The following is a 19422-nucleotide window of genomic DNA, read 5'->3' as shown; positions in this document are numbered from 1 at the left end:
CTTTACTTTCGGGTTGATCATGTCAGCTGTCACATAGACGCTGCCATGTTCAAGCCTGGACTTGGTTGCGGCGATGCGCAGCCATTAACTACTTATATTACCCTGATTGCCACTGCATCACGGCAACAGGAAGAGCCGGGGACACTCCGGTACTGCTGCATAATGGATGCGACAGTCCCGGGGCAGCTGCGGCTGATATTCTTGGCTGCAGGAGGAGGGGGGGCATTAACCTTGCCCCCCGCCCTCCACAGCCTGAGAATACCGGGCCACCGCTGTGTGTTTACCTGGTTGTACGGTAAAAAAAGGCGGAGCACACGTTTTTTTTTTTTTATTAAATTTGTCCGTTTGATTTGTATGTGTATTCTATATGTCTGTTTGTGAATGGTGTGTGTGTGTTCTATGCCTGGGTCTGTGATCTGTGTGTTTACTCCCTGCTCCGCTTCCTCTTCCTGTCATAATAACATCACTTCCCTGCAAATCGTAGGGCAGCAATGTACATTACCGCAGGTAAACCGCGAAATACCGTAGTGAATTACGCATGAAAATGCAATGAACTGAACAGAATTTGCTGCCTGCATTATTCCCTGCGGGATTTCACGATTACATTGCAGTCAATGGAGTGAAATCACACAGCGACATGCGTAAAAGAAGTGACATGCAATTGTTTTAGTAGCGGGAATCCCGTTGCAAAACATGCAGCTATCAAATTCTGCATAGGGCGCACAGCATTTTTTTTTTCACATAGGTTTTGCTGGTGATTCACTGCAGAGATGTTATGAACATAACATGCAGCGAAACATGCAGCAAAACCGCAGGAAATCCGCGGCAAAAACCGTTAAGTGCGCACAGGCCCTTAGATCCAGATAGTATATGTCAACAAAAAAAGGAAAATAACCTATAGAGACCCATATAGAAATATGGTATTACATAAAGATATACATATGTAGCAAAATAAAAAGACTAGGTTTTGCTCACCGCCTTAAATCGCTGTAAAGTAAGGTGAAATGGCCTTTCTCCTCACGTGCCATAACGAGAGGATGCACCCACATCCTTTTGGTCATTGCCTGCAACATATCGTATTGGTTAATAGAGAACAATAAAGAAAACAGAAACGTTATACAATTTTGGGCAAAAAATTACCTGGCGTCTACGACGACAAAGTAATAACAGTAGAATAAGCAGCCGACTTCGTTGGGCCCTGCGTAGACGTATCTGTCCTGTGGTTTGTGGCATTTTTTATAACAGCCAAGATCACTCTCTTTCCACAATGGAGAATGTAGAGAATGTGGAGAAGAAGGAAATGACATCACAGGTTTTTTTTCCCAAAGGTCTGTGTTCAACCAACTTTATTAACACTGACTAGTCTAAAAAACGCACCTAAAAAAACGCATGAAAAACGCATGAAAAACGCATGCGTTTTCGATGCGTTGTTTCTCAAAAAGCATTGTTTACAATTCTCCCCTCTGCCAGAGGGTGCGTTTTTTTCCGCGCGGAAAAAAAAGCAACGTGTGCACATACCTTAATGGCTTCAGTTTGCAATCACCACTTCTAGCATTAGCACAAAACAAAAGTTAAAGCCACGTCTCACTAAGCGACATCGCAAGCGACATCGCTGTTGAGTCACGGTTTTCTCGTTATGTGTGACATCCAGCAACGACCTGGCCCCTGCTGTGAGGTCGCCGGTCGTTGCTGAATGTCCTGGACCATTTTCTTCAAAGGCGATGTCCTGCTGGGCAGGATGCATCGCTATGTTTGACACTGTGTGACAGGATCCCAATGACAGCAGAGATTGTTATACAGGTCGCTACTGCGACCTGTATCGTTACTGAGTCGTTGGTAAGGTCGGACTGTGTGACATCTCACCAGCGACCTCCCAGCGATCCTTATCAGGTCGCATCATTTTCGGGATCGCTGGTAAGTCGCTAAATGTGACGGGGGCTTTATCCTATCTTAGGCCTAAAACACACTTCTGCAAAAAAAATGTACGTGTCTTACAGTCCGTTTTTCGGGTCCGTGTTCCGTTTTTTAGGGGCGTTTCTCCGGTACGTATGGCATCCGTGTGATGGCGTATGCGAGCCGTGTGTGCGTGTGGAATGTCCATATTGACATAAAATACGTACGTGTGCTGTCCGTGTGCCGTCCGTTTTTTCAGATCCGTATTTTCACACAAATAACCTTGTTAGCCCATCATAATGTGCTCCTGGTGTGTTAAATTGGTCAATTAACTACCCAATTTGGTTAGTTTGCTTAAAAAACCTTTAAAACATGGCTTCTGAGCTCATTCTCACATTATACACACTCCAAAATGTGTCTCTCCAATGAAGCAACCATGTATTTGCTCTGGTTGATATCTAGGAGATTTGGGGTTAGGCGACATATGATTGAAGAAGAGCCACCACTGGAGAGAAGGATGTGGATTCACCCCCTTGTGAAGCTCAGGAAAACACATGGGCATTTTAATATTCTCTATGGCGAAATGCGGAAATTTCCACCAAAATTCCAAGCCTACTGCCATCTCACCATGAATTCATTTGACAACATCCTTGGCCTTGTGTACCATTGTTTGAAGCACCAGGACACCTGTATGCGCCTCAGCATCTCCCCTGAGGAACGACTGTTGGTGACTTTACGGTAGGTGTTGTCATGTATACTCATGCTTTATCTGTTATTTTGAAATACGTGTTAAATCTCAAAGGCATCATTTTGTAGAAATTATGTAATTTTAAATTTAGGTATTTGTTTTGCAGAAAATTTATATAGATCAGATAACCTCATTGTAATCTTAAAATATGATCTGAGTGCTCACAGCTACCATTCTATCTCTACCAAAATTAAAGAAACAAGAGTCATAAATCAAACAATCTTGTTTATTATACAGAAAAGTAATTATTTTTCCAATATGGAAAGTAAATATCAACACATATGTTTTTCCAACAAAAGCAATAAAATAATAGTCATACACAGTATCTCGCCAGTCATTGGATGACACAAATATTTGTTTTGAAAAACAACTTTCATGAATAGTCAAAGTAATGTCATGTTTTTTTCTATTTCAGTTACCTTGCAACTGGGCAATCCATCAGCAGTCTACATTTCGAATTCTTATTGGGAAGGTCTACAATTGGCAAGATTATCCTGCATACCTGCACTGTGCTATGGGAGACCCTTAGGCATCATGTCATGCAGCTGCCTTCAACACAGGAATGGATGCACATTTCAGAAGAATTTTTGGAGAAAACAGCTTTCCGTCATTGTATTGGCGCCATTGACGGAAAGCACATTAGAGTGAAGAAACCACCTCACTCTGCATCAAGATATTTTAATTATAAGTTTTTTTCTGTAGTTCTTTTGGCCATGGTAGATACAAACTACTGCTTTTTATTTGCTGATATTGGGGCCTATGGCAGTGCCTCAGATGCACGCATTTTCAGAAGCTCACGTTTAGCAAGCCGATTAATGTCTGATAGTTTAAGTTTGCCTGCACCAAGACCATTGCCTGGTAATAATGGCCCTATTGTTCCTTTTGTCATGGTTGCAGATCAGGGGTTTGCATTGTCTAGGCATTTGATGCGTCCATATCCCAGAAGGGGGCTGGACAGATCAAAAGCCCTATTTAATAGCAAATTGGCCAGAGGACGTTGCTATGTTGAACGTGCCTTTGGCATTTTGGCCTCAAGATGGCGCATTTATCAAACCACCATCCAACTCCAACGAACCACCGTCAAGGCGGTCATTAAAGCTACAGTAGTGTTACATAATTACTGTAGATTACATGAAAGCAATGACGAAGACATTGAGGAGTTGCCAGCTTTAAATGCACCATTTGTAGAGAATGGTAGTGTTAGAACCAATGTGTCCACTTTTGGTCTACAAGTGAGGAATCAGTTTAAAGATTATTTTAGTTTAAATCGCCAGTCATGTATAAATTTGACATTGTTATAGTTTTTTTTATCACTTGGTTACATAATCACAAACACATATGTAATACAAAAGAGAAAATGACCATACATAGGTATAATTTGTGGGTTTTTTTGTTGGTTGGTTGTGTTTGTGGTCCCAATAAGCTATTGTGATTTAACTTTATTGCTATAAAATCAGGAATTTTTGTTTTGCAAGTAACAGTACTACTGAATGTACATGACTAATAAAAATATGGCAAATTGGTTTTGAAAAAATTAGTCCAGATTTTTTATTGAAGCTATGTATGTCTGTTATCTTTTGCAAAACACCCTGTATTCTATTATTTTTTTTACAGAATTTTGTCAGGGACATAAGCCCATACAAAACACCATACTTTATTATGCAATAATGTCACGCAAACATAATTTGTTTGACACTATTGGAATACAAGTATGGGACCAGACCATATGCAGATACTGCATAGTGGCTGGATTTTTAATAATAAAGGTGTCTGAATGTTAGTGTAGTAGTTTATGTGCGTGCATTTTTTCCCTAAACCCAGTTTTTTCTAATGGATGGTCCAAACAACATGTCCAGAGCAAGGCAACATTCTAACAGGCAGGTAATGTTTTTGAAGTGATAGAGTAATTTCTATTGAATCTTTGGAAAGGAAAACACAAATATGACCCCATGCATATAGAGTAAGTAATGTGTTACATTTTGAAATGTTTTCCGACCAGCAATACCCTAGAAAACATACCAAAATGTAAAATAATACATACAATATCACATTATGATTCAACTAAATCCTCTAGGCTAGTGATGCTTTCCTGTGTAGGCTCCATTGCATTGACACCTAAAGAATATGTTTGCTGCACAACAGTAGATGTTGTAGTGAGTGACTGATCAGTGTTTCCACTAGTAACAGTTGTTGTACTTGGAACAAATAATGATGCAGTTGTTTGAGCAGATGGAAGACCAAGTGTAGGTGGTACATATTGATGTGTTGGAAGAGGCTGAGTATGTGTGTATGTGAAGTTAGTTGGGTAAGTCTGATGTGGAAAGTACTGTTGTTGTGGATTATTAGGAACATGGTAGGATGTTGGTTGTTGAAACATTTGAGGTAGTCTATGAACATTACTAACAATACTAGGATAGTTAAAAGAGGTTTGCATTGGTGTCTGTTGGGGTACTTGTGGGACAAATGATGGCCGTTGAGATGGCCTTTGTGTCATTAATGTACCTGTTTGGTGTGGGACAATTGTTGGCCTAATTTGTACATCACTTCCCATAGAAGAAGATGGACACTGTATATGTGTTTGTTGCACTACAGGATTTAGTTGAAAATTAGAGTAATGTTCATCAGTTTGGGTTTCCACAGTTTGTTGGGTTGTGTTTGTGTGTGGACCATGTGGATTGGCTCTCCATTGCTCTATCACTTCAAAACAATATATGGGTTCTGGCTCACGTTGGGTAACAGATATTAGTGTTATTAAGGACGCCTTCAATCTGTCCTGCCTATCAGCATGAACCAATGCAAGAGAGGGAGAAAGGGAGCAGCAAAATCTCTCTCCATCACTCTCTGGTATCAGTGAATTCATCATGTGTATAATTCTGGTATCAATGATATCTGGCAGGGAACGTAAATCTTCATAACGCCTATGTCTGCGACCACGGATAGATTGGGCTACTGTGCGCATGGTATTAGTTGTTATTCTTGGCTGTGTGCCTGCATGTTGCTGTGGACTACTCTCTGCAAGAACTGGTGAAGGGCCACTTTGTTGCTCTGTAGACTGGCCTGCAATTACATTAGTGGATTGACTTGTTCCCAAACCCAAATCAGAGGACATTTCTTCTGCGTCTGGCTGGCTGGTGTTGGGGATTGTTGGTGGTTGATATGAGGTAGGCTCCATCTCGGAAGCAGAGGTCGCTGTTAATACTGCTGACTGGGCTTCCTCACTATCTTCTAGATTATCCTCTGTACTTTGAAGAAAGAAAAAAATAAAACAATTAATGTGTGCATTTAAAAAAAAACCGCCATGTGATGTAATGGTTTAAACTTACTTTGGTACTTCCATAATGGGCATGAGGAAGCTGAGTCTTTCATAATGGACATATTTTTTCTTTTTGGCTGCGGCAGCTGTGGTGGCCACTGGGTTATATTCTCTTCTGAACTGGTCACGTGCTGAGCGCCAGCGCTGTTTAACAAGATCCACTGTTTAAAAACAAAAAAATTGTATAATAAGGTCACAAATTATAACAATTGAAGAATAAAAAAATAAAACATTATTCTTGTATTGCAGCAATTTAAATAAATTGGAACACACATCCATGTGTATGAAAACAACAACCCCTGACACTCATATAGTGACATAATAACACAATAAGCATGACAAAGTAAACAAGATCTCCAGTAAAAAGATTAAACCACTGTATAATTTATCTCCTTTTTTACTTACAAAAAATAAAATAAAAAAACCTTCAGTAAGCCATGAGAAACAAAATGTCTATAAACCCATGAAGTGCCATATGTTCCTCAAAGATTTTCCATTATACACTACACATTACTGTTACCATTCCAGACATGGTGACACCAAGGGACATGCATAATAAACCAAACATGAAAATACAACTCAAAATGTATAGACATTTCACAGCACATTTACAGTAGAAATAGCACAAAATTGAAAACAAAAATATATTTCAAACATGTTTAATAGTGGCTTCCCCACCCTGAAATGCCTTTTGTACATGCATAAAATGCTTTGCAGGCCACATATACACATGCTGACATTACTAGAAAACTGCAATGAATAGTTCAAAAGGCCAAAAAACTACACTCTCCTGTTTGTGAGTCTCCAGTGTAGCGCAAAATGAGTCAGGCCCATTAATAGATGCCAAACAAACTATACAAATATGGATATACTCTGCCTAGAATGTGCACATGTAGGTAAAGACAGAAGCAATGCAAATATCTATACTCACCATATCTATTTTTCCTTCCAGGGGTACTTTGAGACCATCCATTCCTAGGGTAGACTATCTCTGCCACAGCCATCCATGCTCGTTCCACCATTAACCTTTCATGGTAGCCATCAACACGTGTGTCCCACAGCTCTGGATGCCTCTCTACTTCTCCAATCAGCCTCTCTGTATCGATTCTGGGCGCCATGCTCAGTACCTGTGGTGTTCTCTGTGCACAAAGTTCCCCTGCAGTGAGAGGACAGGTGCCCAGCTGCTGTCTGGCGTGCAAAAGAGACAGGAAATGTATGTTTGGCGCCAGAATTAATGGCCATCAATTGACCTGATAGATTGGTAACAAGTGTTTCAGATTTCGTGATGAAAAACGGACACGGACGATACGTGCTGAACACGGACATACTCCGTGTGCGGTCCGTGCAGGCACGGACCCATAGACTAAAGCGGGTCTGTGCCTGCGTGCTGCCGGCCAAAAATGGACATGTCGTCCGTGTAGAAAAGCGCACACACGTATTTACCACACGGACACACGTTCCGTGTGATTTTACGTGTGTGTGCCATCTACCATTGAATAACATGGGTCTCCGTGTCTCCGGTACATGCAAATACGTACCGCACACGTACAAAAAAAACGGATGTGTGTTGCGGGTCTAATATAGGCTTATGCCCTGGCAGTGCTTTTTCCTCCTGTGTAATGAATGGCCTTTTTGGCATTTTGTTCCCAAAAGAGGCCGGTTTCATCACAGTTGAAGACTTGGTGAGGGATGAATCCTTCAGCCTCTATGTAATCTTTGAGTTTTGACACAAATTTTTCTGCCCCAGACTTGTACACACATGGCTCCATTTAGCACACATTGTATACATGCTGCTCCGCTCCATACACTTCATACGCAGCGGCTTTTCTCTGCACACGCTGTACACATGCGGCTCCACTTTGTACATGTCGTCCACATGCAGCTTCGCTCCATCCACACGTGGCTCCGCTTCGTACACGTCATACACACACAGCTGCGCGTCATACATATGCATCTCCGTTTTGTACACGTTGTGCACACGCAGCTTAATTCTGTACACGTTGTAGATACGTGGCTCCACTCCGTACATGTCGTACACATCGTACACACACGGCTCCGCTCCAATAACATTGCACACACACGGCTCCGCTCCGTACACCTCGTACACGCACGGCTCCGCTCCGTACACCTCGTACACGCACGGCTACGCTCCGTACACGTCGTACACGCTCGGCTCTGCTCCGTACACCTCGTACACGCACGGCTCCGCTCCGTACACATCGTACACGCACGGCTCCGCTCCGTACACATCGTACACGCACGGCTACGCTCCGTACACATCGTACACGCACGGCTACGCTCCGTACACATCGTACACGCACGGCTACGCTCCGTACACATCGTACACGCACGGCTACGCTCCGTACACATCGTACACGCACGGCTACGCTCCGTACACATCGTACACGCACGGCTACGCTCCGTACACATCGTACACGCACGGCTACGCTCCGTACACATCGTACACGCACGGCTACGCTCCGTACACCTCGTACACGCACGGCTACGCTCCGTACACCTCGTACACGCACGGCTACGCTCCGTACACCTCGTACACGCACGGCTACGCTCCGTACACCTCGTACACGCACGGCTACGCTCCGTACACCTCGTACACGCACGGCTACGCTCCGTACACCTCGTACACGCACGGCTACGCTCCGTACACCTCGTACACGCACGGCTCTGCTCCGTACACCTCGTACACGCACGGCTACGCTCCGTACACCTCGTACACGCACGGCTACGCTCCGTACACCTCGTACACGCACGGCTACGCTCCGTACACCTCGTACACGCACGGCTCCGCTCCGTACACCTCGTACACGCACGGCTCCGCTCCGTACACATCGTACACGCACGGCTCCGCTCCGTACACATCGTACACGCACGGCTCCGCTCCGTACACATCGTACACGCACGGCTCCGCTCCGCACACATCGTACACACACGGCTCCGCTCCGCACACCTCGTACACACACGGCTCCGCTCCGCACACCTCGTACACACACGGCTCCGCTCCATACACCTCGTACACACTCGGCTCCGCTCCGCACACCTCGTACACACACGGCTCCGCTCCGTACACCTCGTACACACACGGCTACGCTCCGTACACCTCGTACACACACGGCTCCGCTCCATTCACCTCGTACACACTCGACTCTGCTCCCTACACCTCGTACACACACGGCTACGCTCCGTACACCTCGTACACACACTGCTTTGCTACATCCACACTGTAAACCCCTCCTGACCTCACACATAACCTTCCCCTCATACAGCCCCATGACACCCAGCACAGCAGAGCCCTGCATACACTGAGGAGCTGACCATGTGACCCTGACTCCTCCCCTCCATGTGACATCATCACAGGTCCTGGAAGCACAGAGCAGCCATATATCTAGGGTTGTGGATAGATCCCAGGTTGTGGCTAAATCCCAGTGGGTAGAAGGACCTGTGGGCGTGACGGCTTCCTTAGTGGGCGTGGCGATGTTTCCTTCCATCCACTTCGCCCCCCCTGCCTCCCACCATATTGGCATACCTCCCAACTTTGAAAGAATGGAAAGAGGGACAAAGTATGCAGCGCGCAGAGCGCGCCGCGGCAAATTTTTAGGCCACGCCCATGGCCACACCTCTAACCACGCCCAGTCAGCAATGACAATCATTGTTTTAGAAACAATAATTAAAAAAATATACAGAGATTTATTTCTAAGTAGTAAATTAAAATATAAATGCAATCTTGGCCGTGTTACATTTAAACTAGAATATTTTAGACCACAAAATTCTGTTTTAAAGCAGATCTTTCCCCTAAATCTGCCCCATGTACAAAACTGCAGACTTCATGACAGATCCGCTCTATTAGATAAAATATCTGTAATACTGTGCTTTTGGTTAATGGGAGGAATTAGTGAATACGGGCGACTTACTGTTCTGATTGTTCCAATCGTAGAGATACAGGGGTCAGTGGGTGCTCTCGTCCGCTGATCCAGTCGCCTTTAAAAAGACAGCAAGGCCCAGGGCTCATCCCAACTGAACGCCTGACATCCTTAATCCCTCCCTCTCCTCCTCAGCTGTGATCCGATAGCAGGATCAGATCACAGTGTAATGGCTCACGCTCATAGCACAGCAGGAGCCGAGGGTCATTAGCATATCGCATCACATGTGATATGCCAGTGTGACCTCAGCTTGGTATGTGCGCAGTGCGGAAAAGAACGCACCCTCTGGCAGACTGGACAAATGTAAACACTGTGTTTGTAAAAAAAAAAATGCATCCAAAACGCATGTGTTTTGCATGCATTTTTGGCAGTGCGTTCCCCCGTCAATTCAGCTCTGCTACATGCCCGCGGACAGCAGACACAGACAGTCGCGCGATGAGAATGAACTCGGATGAACTTCACCCGACTTCATTGTCACCCCGCGGCTCTGTCTGTTGCGTCCTGGTTAGCGGTCAACCGGTGAAGGACTCACCGGTGACCGCAAATCCCCTGAGTGACTGAAGTGAGCAGTGCGATCAGCGGTGCCATCACTCAAGTTACCCGCGGCCAGCTGGAGTCCTCCATCTGAGACCGCAACTCACCTGTGATGTCATCGCTGATCGCGCTGCTCACTTCAGTCACTCGGGCAACTTGCTGTAACAGTTGGAGGATCCAGCGGTGGCCGCGGGTAACCTGAGTGACGTCATCGCTGATCGTGCGGCTCACTAGAGTTGCTGCGTGGAGCTGATAGAGAGCGGTCTGGTCTGTGACCGCTCCTGTCAGCTTCATGTAGCAGAGCTGGATGCGTCGCGGAACCTCATCTGGATTACGTCGGACCTGGAGGGGTATTTGGGGATTAATAAAATGGTGAAAGAGAGTGGGTTTTTTTTTTCTTTTATTCCAAATAAAGGATTTTTTGGATGTGTGTGTTTATTTTCTTTAACTTACAGGTTAATCATGGAAGGTATCTCAGGGAGACGCCTGCCATGATTAACCTAGGACTTAGTGGCAGCTATGGGCTGCCATTAACTCCTTATTACCCCGATTGCCATCGCACCAGGTCAATTCGGGATGAGCCGGGTAGAGTCCCGGGACTGGCACATCTAATGGATTCAGCAATTCTGCGCAGCTGTTGGCTGATAGTTAGGCTGGGGGGGCTCCCCATAACGTGGAGCTCCCCATCCTGAGAATTCCAGCCTTCAGCTGTGTGGCTTTACCCTGGCTGGTATCAAAATTGGGGGGGGGGACCGCACGTCGTTTTTTTTAATTATTTATTTTACTCCACAATATAGACCTGCCCACCGGCGGCTGTAATTGGTTGCAGTGAGACAGCTGTCACTCAGCGTGGGGGCGTGTCTGACTGTAACCAATCATAGGTGCTGGTGGGCGGGCAAAGCAGGGAATATGAGATGGAATAATGAGCGGCCGGCATTTTCATAAGAGGAAAAGCCGCCGGAGCAGTGTGAACGCTGTGCAGCGAGACGCCAGTGAGCTGTGAGTATGAGAGAGGGGGGGAGACCGACCGACAGAGAGAGAGAGACCGACCGACGATAGTACAGCTAGAACACATATATATTTGAAGAAAAATTCACAAAATTCACATAAACAGACGTAAATCTACACACAGTCATACACACATCATACACACAGACACATTAGAGGTATTAATATGGGGAAGTCGGCAGCAGCCTTACTCACCTCCCCCGCTTGTCTTTGTCCAGCTCCTCCAGGGTATGTGGCTGTGCAGGCCGCACTGCGTGATGGCTAGGGGCAAATACAGCACAGGGGGCATAGACAGCACTGGGTGGACATATATGTTACTGGGGTCACCAGGGGGTATACATATTACTGGGGGTGCATAGACATCACTGGGGGCATCCATGTTACTCGGGTGGCATACACATTACTGGAGTCAGTGGGGGGGGGGGCATACACATTACTTGGGTCCGTGGGGGGGGGCATACACATTACTAGGGTCAAAAACATTACTGGGGTCAGTGGGGGGCATACACATTACTAGGGCCTGTGGAGCCTACATACTGACAGTGGTGGCCTGTGGGGCATACATACTGGCCCTAGGGATGCTTAGGGCACAGGCTGGAAGACGCTCAGGGCCCAAGCTGGCAGCACTGGAGGGTGCTGAGGGCATAAGCTGGCAGCACTGCGGGGAGGGCGCTGAGGGCACAGGCTGGCAGCACTGCGGCGGGGCGCTGAGGGCACAGGCTGGCAGTACTGGGGGGGAGGGTGCTGAGCGCACAGGCTGGCAGCACTGGGGGGCACTGAGGGCACAGGATGGCAGCACTGGGGGGGGCACTGAGGGCTCCTCTGGCTGCTTTCTCTGAGTCCCCTGTTTCTGCTTTTTCTATTGCAGTTACAGGGGGACCTGAGAAGACAAGTGCTGTACTCTCCCTGCTCCCCCCTTCTGCACTCACTCTACACTGTACTCCTGCAGGCACACTGCTCCCCCTCCTGCACTCACTCTGCACTGTCCTCCTGCAGGCACACTGCTCCCCCCTCCTGCACTCACTCTGCACTATCCTCCTGCACTCACTCTGCACTATCCTTCTGCACTCACTCTGCACTATCCTCCTGCACTCACTCTGCACTGTCCTCCTGCACTCACTCTGCACTATCCTCCCGCACTCACTCTGCACTATCCTCCCGCACTCACTCTGCACTATCCTCCCACACTCACTCTGCACTATCCTCCCGCACTCACTCTGCACTATCTTCCCGCACTCACTCTGCACTATCCTCCCGCACTCACTCTGCACTATCCTCCCGCACTCACTCTGCACTATCCTCCCGCACTCACTCTGCACTATCCTCCCGCACTCACTCTGCACTGTCCTCCCGCACTCACTCTGCACTGTCCTCCCGCACTCACTCTGCACTGTCCTCCCGCACTCACTCTGCACTGTCCTCCCGCACTCACTCTGCACTGTTCTCCCGCACTCACTCTGCACTTTCCTCCCGCACTCACTCTGCACTGTCCTCCTGCACTCACTCTGCACTATCCTCCTGCACTCACTCTGCACTGTCCTCCCACACTCACTCTGCACTATCTTCCCGCACTCACTCTGCACTATCCTCCCGCACTCACTCTGCACTATCCTCCCGCACTCACTCTGCACTATCCTCCCGCACTCACTCTGCACTGTCCTCCCGCACTCACTCTGCACTGTCCTCCCGCACTCACTCTGCACTGTTCTCCCGCACTCACTCTGCACTGTCCTCCCGCACTCACTCTGCACTGTCCTCCCGCACTCACTCTGCACTGTCCTCCCGCACTCACTCTGCACTTTCCTCCCGCACTCACTCTGCACTGTCCTCCTGCACTCACTCTGCACTGTCCTCCTGCACTCACTCTGCACTGTCCTCCTGCACTCACTCTGCACTATCCCCCTGCACTGTCCTCCTGCACTCACTCTGCACTGTCCTCCTGCACTCACAATGCACTGTCCTCCTGCACTCACTCTGCACTATCCTCCTGCACTCACTCTGCACTGTCCTTCTGCACTGTCCTCCTGCACTCACTCTGCACTATCCTCCTGCACTCACTCTGCACTATCCTCCTGCACTCACTCTGCACTGTCCTTCTGCACTATCCTCCTGCACTCACTCTGCACTGTCCTCCTGCACTCACTCTGCACTGTCCTCCTGCACTCACTCTGCACTGTCCTCCTGCACTCACTCTGCACTGTCCTCCTGCACTCACTCTGCACTGTCCTCCTGCACTCACTCTGCACTCACTCTGCACTGTCCTCCTGCACTCACTCTGCACTATCCTCCTGCACTCACTCTGCACTCACTCTGCACTATCCTCCTGCACTCACTCTACACTATCCTCCTGCACTCACTCTGCACTATCCTCCTGCACTCACTCTGCACTGTCCTACTGCACTCACTCTGCACTGTCCTCCTGCACTCACTCTGCACTGTCCTCCTGCACTCACTCTGCACTATCCTCCTGCACTCACTCTGCACTATCCTCCTGCACTCACTCTGCACTGTCCTCCTGCACTCACTCTGCCCTCTCCCTGCTGCTGCTCTTACCTCAGTTGCAGAACAAACGAAGCAGCCGCTGTGGAGAGCCGGTGACATGAGAGAATCCTGGGCAGAAGAGGCAGGCAAAGGGGGCGTGGCCAGCATAGAGCGAGCAGCAGGAGGGGACAAGGAAGACATCCCGAGGAGTGTATGTGTCCAGCATTCAGAGGGGGTGTGGACGACAGCAAAGGGGCGTGGCCATCAGCATAGATGCCATGGAAGGCATCCAGAGAGTGTGGCCTGCATCCGGAGGGGGCGTGGTTGGCAGAGTGTGGGGGCGTGGCAGCTGCCTCTCACTACACTGCGGGATTACGGAGCTCCTGGGCGTGAGAACGGGACTGGACTATAAAATCGGGGCTGTCCCGCTGTATCCGGGACGGTTGGGAGGTATGATATTGGGGTCTTACCCCTAGGCCCCCGCTTCTATTATAATCAACTCTATGCCGACGTGGACTTAGAAGAATAATCTATCTTCTTGGTATGAGCAATGTCAGTGGAGGCTCCTACCCTTTCTGGTCACATGGGCTTGATGTCAGCAGAGGTCCCTCTGGCCACTGGGATTTAGAAGCTACCCTAAATCCCAGTGGCTAGTAGGCCCTTTGGACGCGACTGGCTTGATTGGTGGGTGTGGTTATGTTTGCTCCCGTGCACTATGATGCTTCATAACCCCCACGCACCCTCCAATCTGGAGCTCTTACCCCAGGCTCCCCTTTTCTATTATAAACAACTCCATGTCCACATGGACTTAAAAAATAATGTTTATTCCATCTGGAAATATCCGGCTGCATTTTGAACACGCCCCTATCGCGTGACAGAAATGACGTCAAACCTAGAACAAACCCGTACATTCTAGCAGCCAGGGGCAGGGTTGAGTCTAGAATGTACGGGCTCCTGACAGGTTGGTGGGTGTGGCCGGCTTGGTTGGTGGGTGTGGTGATTTCCTCTTGTCCACTATAATCATGCAAGGGGGAGCTTCGCCGCCACCCCCCTTTACCCCCCATGTGGAGCTCTTACCTTCAGACCCCCGCTTCTATTATAATCAACTCCTGGACTACGTGGAGTTTGTTCCTGGTATCAGCTATGTTGGCTGAGGCCCCGCCCCTTCTGATCACATGGGTATGACGTCAGCATAGGTTCTTTAGTCCACTGGGATTTATCATCAAACAAGTATATGGGCTGCACGGGAGACGAGAAGTGTCACCCAATCATCAAAAGTAAAAGTCCCCTAGTATGTATGTGTCTGTGTGTATAGGATTGTGTGTGTCTATGTGTGTATGTAATGTTTAAATGTTTGTGAATGTCTTCAAATATGTGTATGCGTCTATGTGACTATCTATGCAGGTGTCTGTGTACATGTCTGTGTGTGCACGTCTATGCCGTGTGGGTGTACAGGCCTGTGTATATGTGTGTACAAATATCTGTACACTGTGCTCGGCTATGCCGTGTGGGTGTACATGTCTCTATATGTGTACACATCTCTGTACTGTATGTTTACATGTCTGTGTTTCTGGGGTTGTATGTATGTGTGTAAGATGCGTGTATGTAACTCTGCGCGCCCACGATCAGTGTTCACAGCGTTTTGGACACAGATTTGCCATGTCCTAAATGCTGCATTGTACAGTACAAGCACAGTGGGTAGATTTATAGAAATCCCATGTCCACTGTACGTGTACGGCCCGCAGGGAAAACTGACCTGCGGTGTGGTTCTGTGAACTGCAGCATGTCACTTTATTGCTGCAGAGCCACGAGTGTTCTCTGCAGGAAAAACAGAGAGACCGCAGCGGCCCGAACCCTGATCGTGGGCTCAGGCAGCTGGGGTCTTCTGCGGTAAGCACTCACGGCCCTGCAGGAGAGGACACGCTGTGTCCAGAATGCAGTATGTCTGGACTATGCGCACGTAGCCTTATAGAGTATTGTGCTATATGTGTAAAACATTTCTTCATAGTTTAGACAGCGTACTTTTCCTGGCAGAAACGATAGTCTCCTGGGCGGGAGATCGCGCTATCTGTGTACACAATCAAGGTGACTGACACAGTGGATTTTCATTGTGTTCTCCCGCTCAGAGCACTGTCATCTCTGTTACAATAAATTCACAAGCTGCAGCTCGGAAACTCGCGCAACAGGTCAGTTTATGGAGTGTCTAACAGAAACACAGGGGGGCGGAGATTACTATAAATCCATCCAATGTGTTTGTACTGTACAACACAGTGAAAACACTCTGCGTGAAAAACGCTGCTGACACTGATGGTGGGTGCGCAGCGCTAAGGGCTCGGTCACATATTTGTTAGGGAATTTCATTTGTTTTTCCATATTTATGAAAAGAAAAGTGAAATTAACCCCTGCACTGTGACGTAGCTACGTCACCTTAAGGCCTCCTTCACATGTCCGTGTTTCTGGTACATATGTTGTATCCGTTTTTTTCACTGTTACCACATGAACCCATTATAACCTATGGTGCTGCTCACATGTCCATGTGATCCATATGGAGACATTTGTTTTTTTTCCAGCAGTACAGATGACAAGGGCCAATAGAAGTCTATGGGACCGTGAAATACACATACAGCACACGGATAGCATCAGTGTACAGTCTGTGTGCCATCTGTGTGCTGTACGTGTTTAACATTGAAAATATAGGAGAAGCTTTCTAATTGTTCTATATGTTAGCTGGTTTATGATACCGTATCTATGTGGTAAGCGTGGATTTGCTCCCATATCTATATACAGTAGTAAGCTCAGTTATGGTACCATATTTAAGCAGTAGACTTAGTCCTGGTACTATGTGTATGCAGTAAGCTTGTTCTGTTCCCATATCTATGTAGCAGGCTTGGTTCTGTTGCTGTTTCTATGTAGTAGACTTAGTAAATACGATTTTGTTACTGTATGGATACAGTAAGCTCAGTTCTGTTCCTGAATCTATGTAGTAAGCTCAGTTCTGTTCCCGTATCTCTGTAGTAACCTTGGTTCTGTTCCCATATCTCTGCAGTAAGCTCAGTTCTGATCTTGTATCAAGATTGGTTGTGCTCCCTTATTTCTGTAGTAAGATCGGTTGTGCTCCAATATCTCTGTACTAAGCTTTGTTCTACACCCATTTCTCTGTAGTAAGCTCAGTTTTGCACCCTTATCTCTGTAGTAAGATTGGTTGTGCTCCTGTAAAGGCCACGTCACACTAAGCAACATCGCTAGCAACATCGCTGCTAAGGAACAACTTTTGTGACGTAGCAGCGATGTTGCTAGCGATGTTGCTGTGTGTGACATCCAGCAACAACCTGGCCCCTGCTGTGAGGTCGTTGGTTGTTGCTGAATGTCCTGGGCCATTTTTTAGTTGTTGCTCTCCCACTGTGAAGCACACATCGCTGTGTGTGACAACGACAGAGCAACAACTAAATGTGCAGGCAGCAGGAGCCAGCTTCTGCAGATGCTGGTAACCACGGTAAACATCAGGTAACCAAGAAGCCCTTACCTTGGTTACCCGATATTTACCTTCGTTACCAGCGTCCGCCGCTCTCACACTGTCAGTGCCGGCTCCCTGCTCTCTGCACACGTAGCCACAGTACACATCGGGTAATTAACCCGATGTGTACTGTGGCTAGGAGTGCAGGGAACAGTGAGCCGGCACTGGCAGTGTAAGAGCGGCGGACACTGGTAACGAAGGTAAATATCGGGTAACCAAGGTAAGGGCTTCTTGGTTACCCGATGTTTACTGTGGTTACCAGTGTCCGCAGAAGCCGTCTCCTGCTGCCTGCACACGTAGCAGAGTACACATCAGGTAATTAACCCGATGTGTACTGTGGCTAGGTGTGCAGGGAGCCAGCGCTAAGCGGTGTGCGCTGGTAACCAAGGTAAATATCGTGTTGGTTACCCGATATTTACCTTAGTTACCAAGCGCAGCATGCTTCCACGTGTAGCGACGCTCCAGCGATCCCTGCCAGGTAAGGTTGCTGGTGGGATCGCTGGAGCGTCGCTTAGTGTGACATCTCACCAGCGACCTCCTAGCAACTTACCAGCGATCCCTATCAGATTGTATCGTTGTTGGGATTGCTGGTAAGTTGTTTAGTGTGACTGGGCCTTAACTCTGCAGTAAGCTTTGTTGTGCACCCTTGTCTCTGTAGTAAGCTCGGTTTTTGTTTTTTTTTTAACTATATTTTTATTCAAATTTTTCAATAACATAACACTGGCATAAGCGAATTCAGCATTGCAAATTCAACATTACATTGTCATGTTTGATCATCCCAAATTCCATACCAATTTTTAAAATCAATAACCGTAACATGGCAAGATAAAGCAAAGGAAAGCAGCGACCCCTTAACCCATCATTCTTATCATTCCCCCCATTGAACCCTTGTGAACATGGTAATGACATACAATAAAGAAGTCCCACTCAAATCGGTTATTTCCCCCTCTCCTTTTAGTCAGCTTTCAGCCTTTCCTCCCCCACCTCCAAGCCATCCAATGTACCCTTCAATTTTTCAGTATGATACCAGACTGTGTCTTTGAAAGGTGACATAATCCTGACTATCTCCTCCCGAGTACAATAGGCCAGTATGAATTTCTTCCATTTGGTAAAGTGCTGTCGTATTCTATCCGCCCTTCTCTCTGCATCCAATCCTTCTATTTCAAGAAGATGCATGAGCTGACCCAAGATCTCTTCAATCGCGGGGACCCTAGACTCCAACCAATTTTTTAGTATCGCTCTCTTGGCTGCCAGAAGTATCACATGTATAAGTCTGGGTGGGTTAGTCATCTTCCCTTTGGTATCGTTCCCCTCCTCCCAATGGTGAAAAATAGCGAACCCAGGTGAGAGCCGAACTTCAAGACCCCACACCTTTTGTATACAACTTTTGATCTGTGACCATAATGGACTCAAATGGGGGCAGGACCACAACCCGTGAAGGAGATCAGTTCCACTACTCTTACACTTAGGGCAATACGTAAGCCTGTCTGGCTTTGTTGCTGATGGAGGGAGATTGAAACCATAAATTGCCTTGTGCATAATTCTAAATTGGGTTTCTCGCCAATTCTCATTTAAAATTGATTTACGAAGAGCATTCCACCCTCCCCTAATTTTTACCCCCATAGACGGGTCCTCAAATTGTTTTTCCCAAGATTTAAATAAACCTTCCGGGTGCTGTCCTATTAGTAGATCACGTACGGCTCCATAAAGAAAAGAGATAGATGATGAAGTTATTGAGTTCTTTACCAGACAATCAAAAGAGTTAAATACTACCTCCTGGGTCACATCATGCAACTGAGTCATAATACTATATCTCACTTGGTCATATTGGATTACTTGGTTAGGCCACAGGCCATACTGCGCTATAATTTCGTCTCTACTCAACCATCTAGGCTCTGAGGTGTGCAGGAGATGAGCAACAGTCCTTATACCCCTCACCTTCCACTCTTCAAACAGCTTATTGCTTGTCCCCTGCACAAACTCTGGATTCCCC

General features: G+C 47.3%; 1 protein-coding gene across 1 annotated transcript; it reads right to left on the bottom strand.

Annotated features, from left to right (window-relative positions):
* Positions 1–2923: 2923 nt before the first annotated feature.
* On the bottom strand, positions 2924–6977 carry LOC142312331 (uncharacterized). The gene is made up of 3 exons (XM_075351262.1): positions 6886–6977; positions 5965–6115; positions 2924–5883 (listed from the first exon to the last, which is right to left on the bottom strand). The coding sequence occupies exons 1-3, from the start codon at positions 6974–6976 to the stop codon at positions 4692–4694; spliced, it is 1434 nt and encodes a 477-aa protein (XP_075207377.1). The 5' UTR covers position 6977; the 3' UTR covers positions 2924–4691.
* Positions 6978–19422: the final 12445 nt, after the last annotated feature.

Source organism: Anomaloglossus baeobatrachus, chromosome 5, assembly GCF_048569485.1.
Source record: "Anomaloglossus baeobatrachus isolate aAnoBae1 chromosome 5, aAnoBae1.hap1, whole genome shotgun sequence".
Lineage (NCBI taxonomy): Eukaryota > Metazoa > Chordata > Amphibia > Anura > Aromobatidae > Anomaloglossus > Anomaloglossus baeobatrachus.
The sequence above is the reverse complement of the archived record's forward strand: the minus strand, read 5'-3'. Positions and strand labels throughout refer to the sequence as shown.

Excerpts from the sequence above, each read along its gene's own strand:
- LOC142312331 (XM_075351262.1), bottom strand. The coding sequence starts at position 6,976 with ATGGTGGAACGAGCATGGATGGCTGTGGCAGAGATAGTCTACCCTAGG. Across the intron at positions 6,116-6,885 it reads TGGAAGGAAAAATAGATATG|TGGATCTTGTTAAACAGCGC; the intron begins GTGAGTATAGAT and ends GTTTTTAAACAG. Across the intron at positions 5,884-5,964 it reads CCCATTATGGAAGTACCAAA|TACAGAGGATAATCTAGAAG; the intron begins GTAAGTTTAAAC and ends CTTTCTTCAAAG.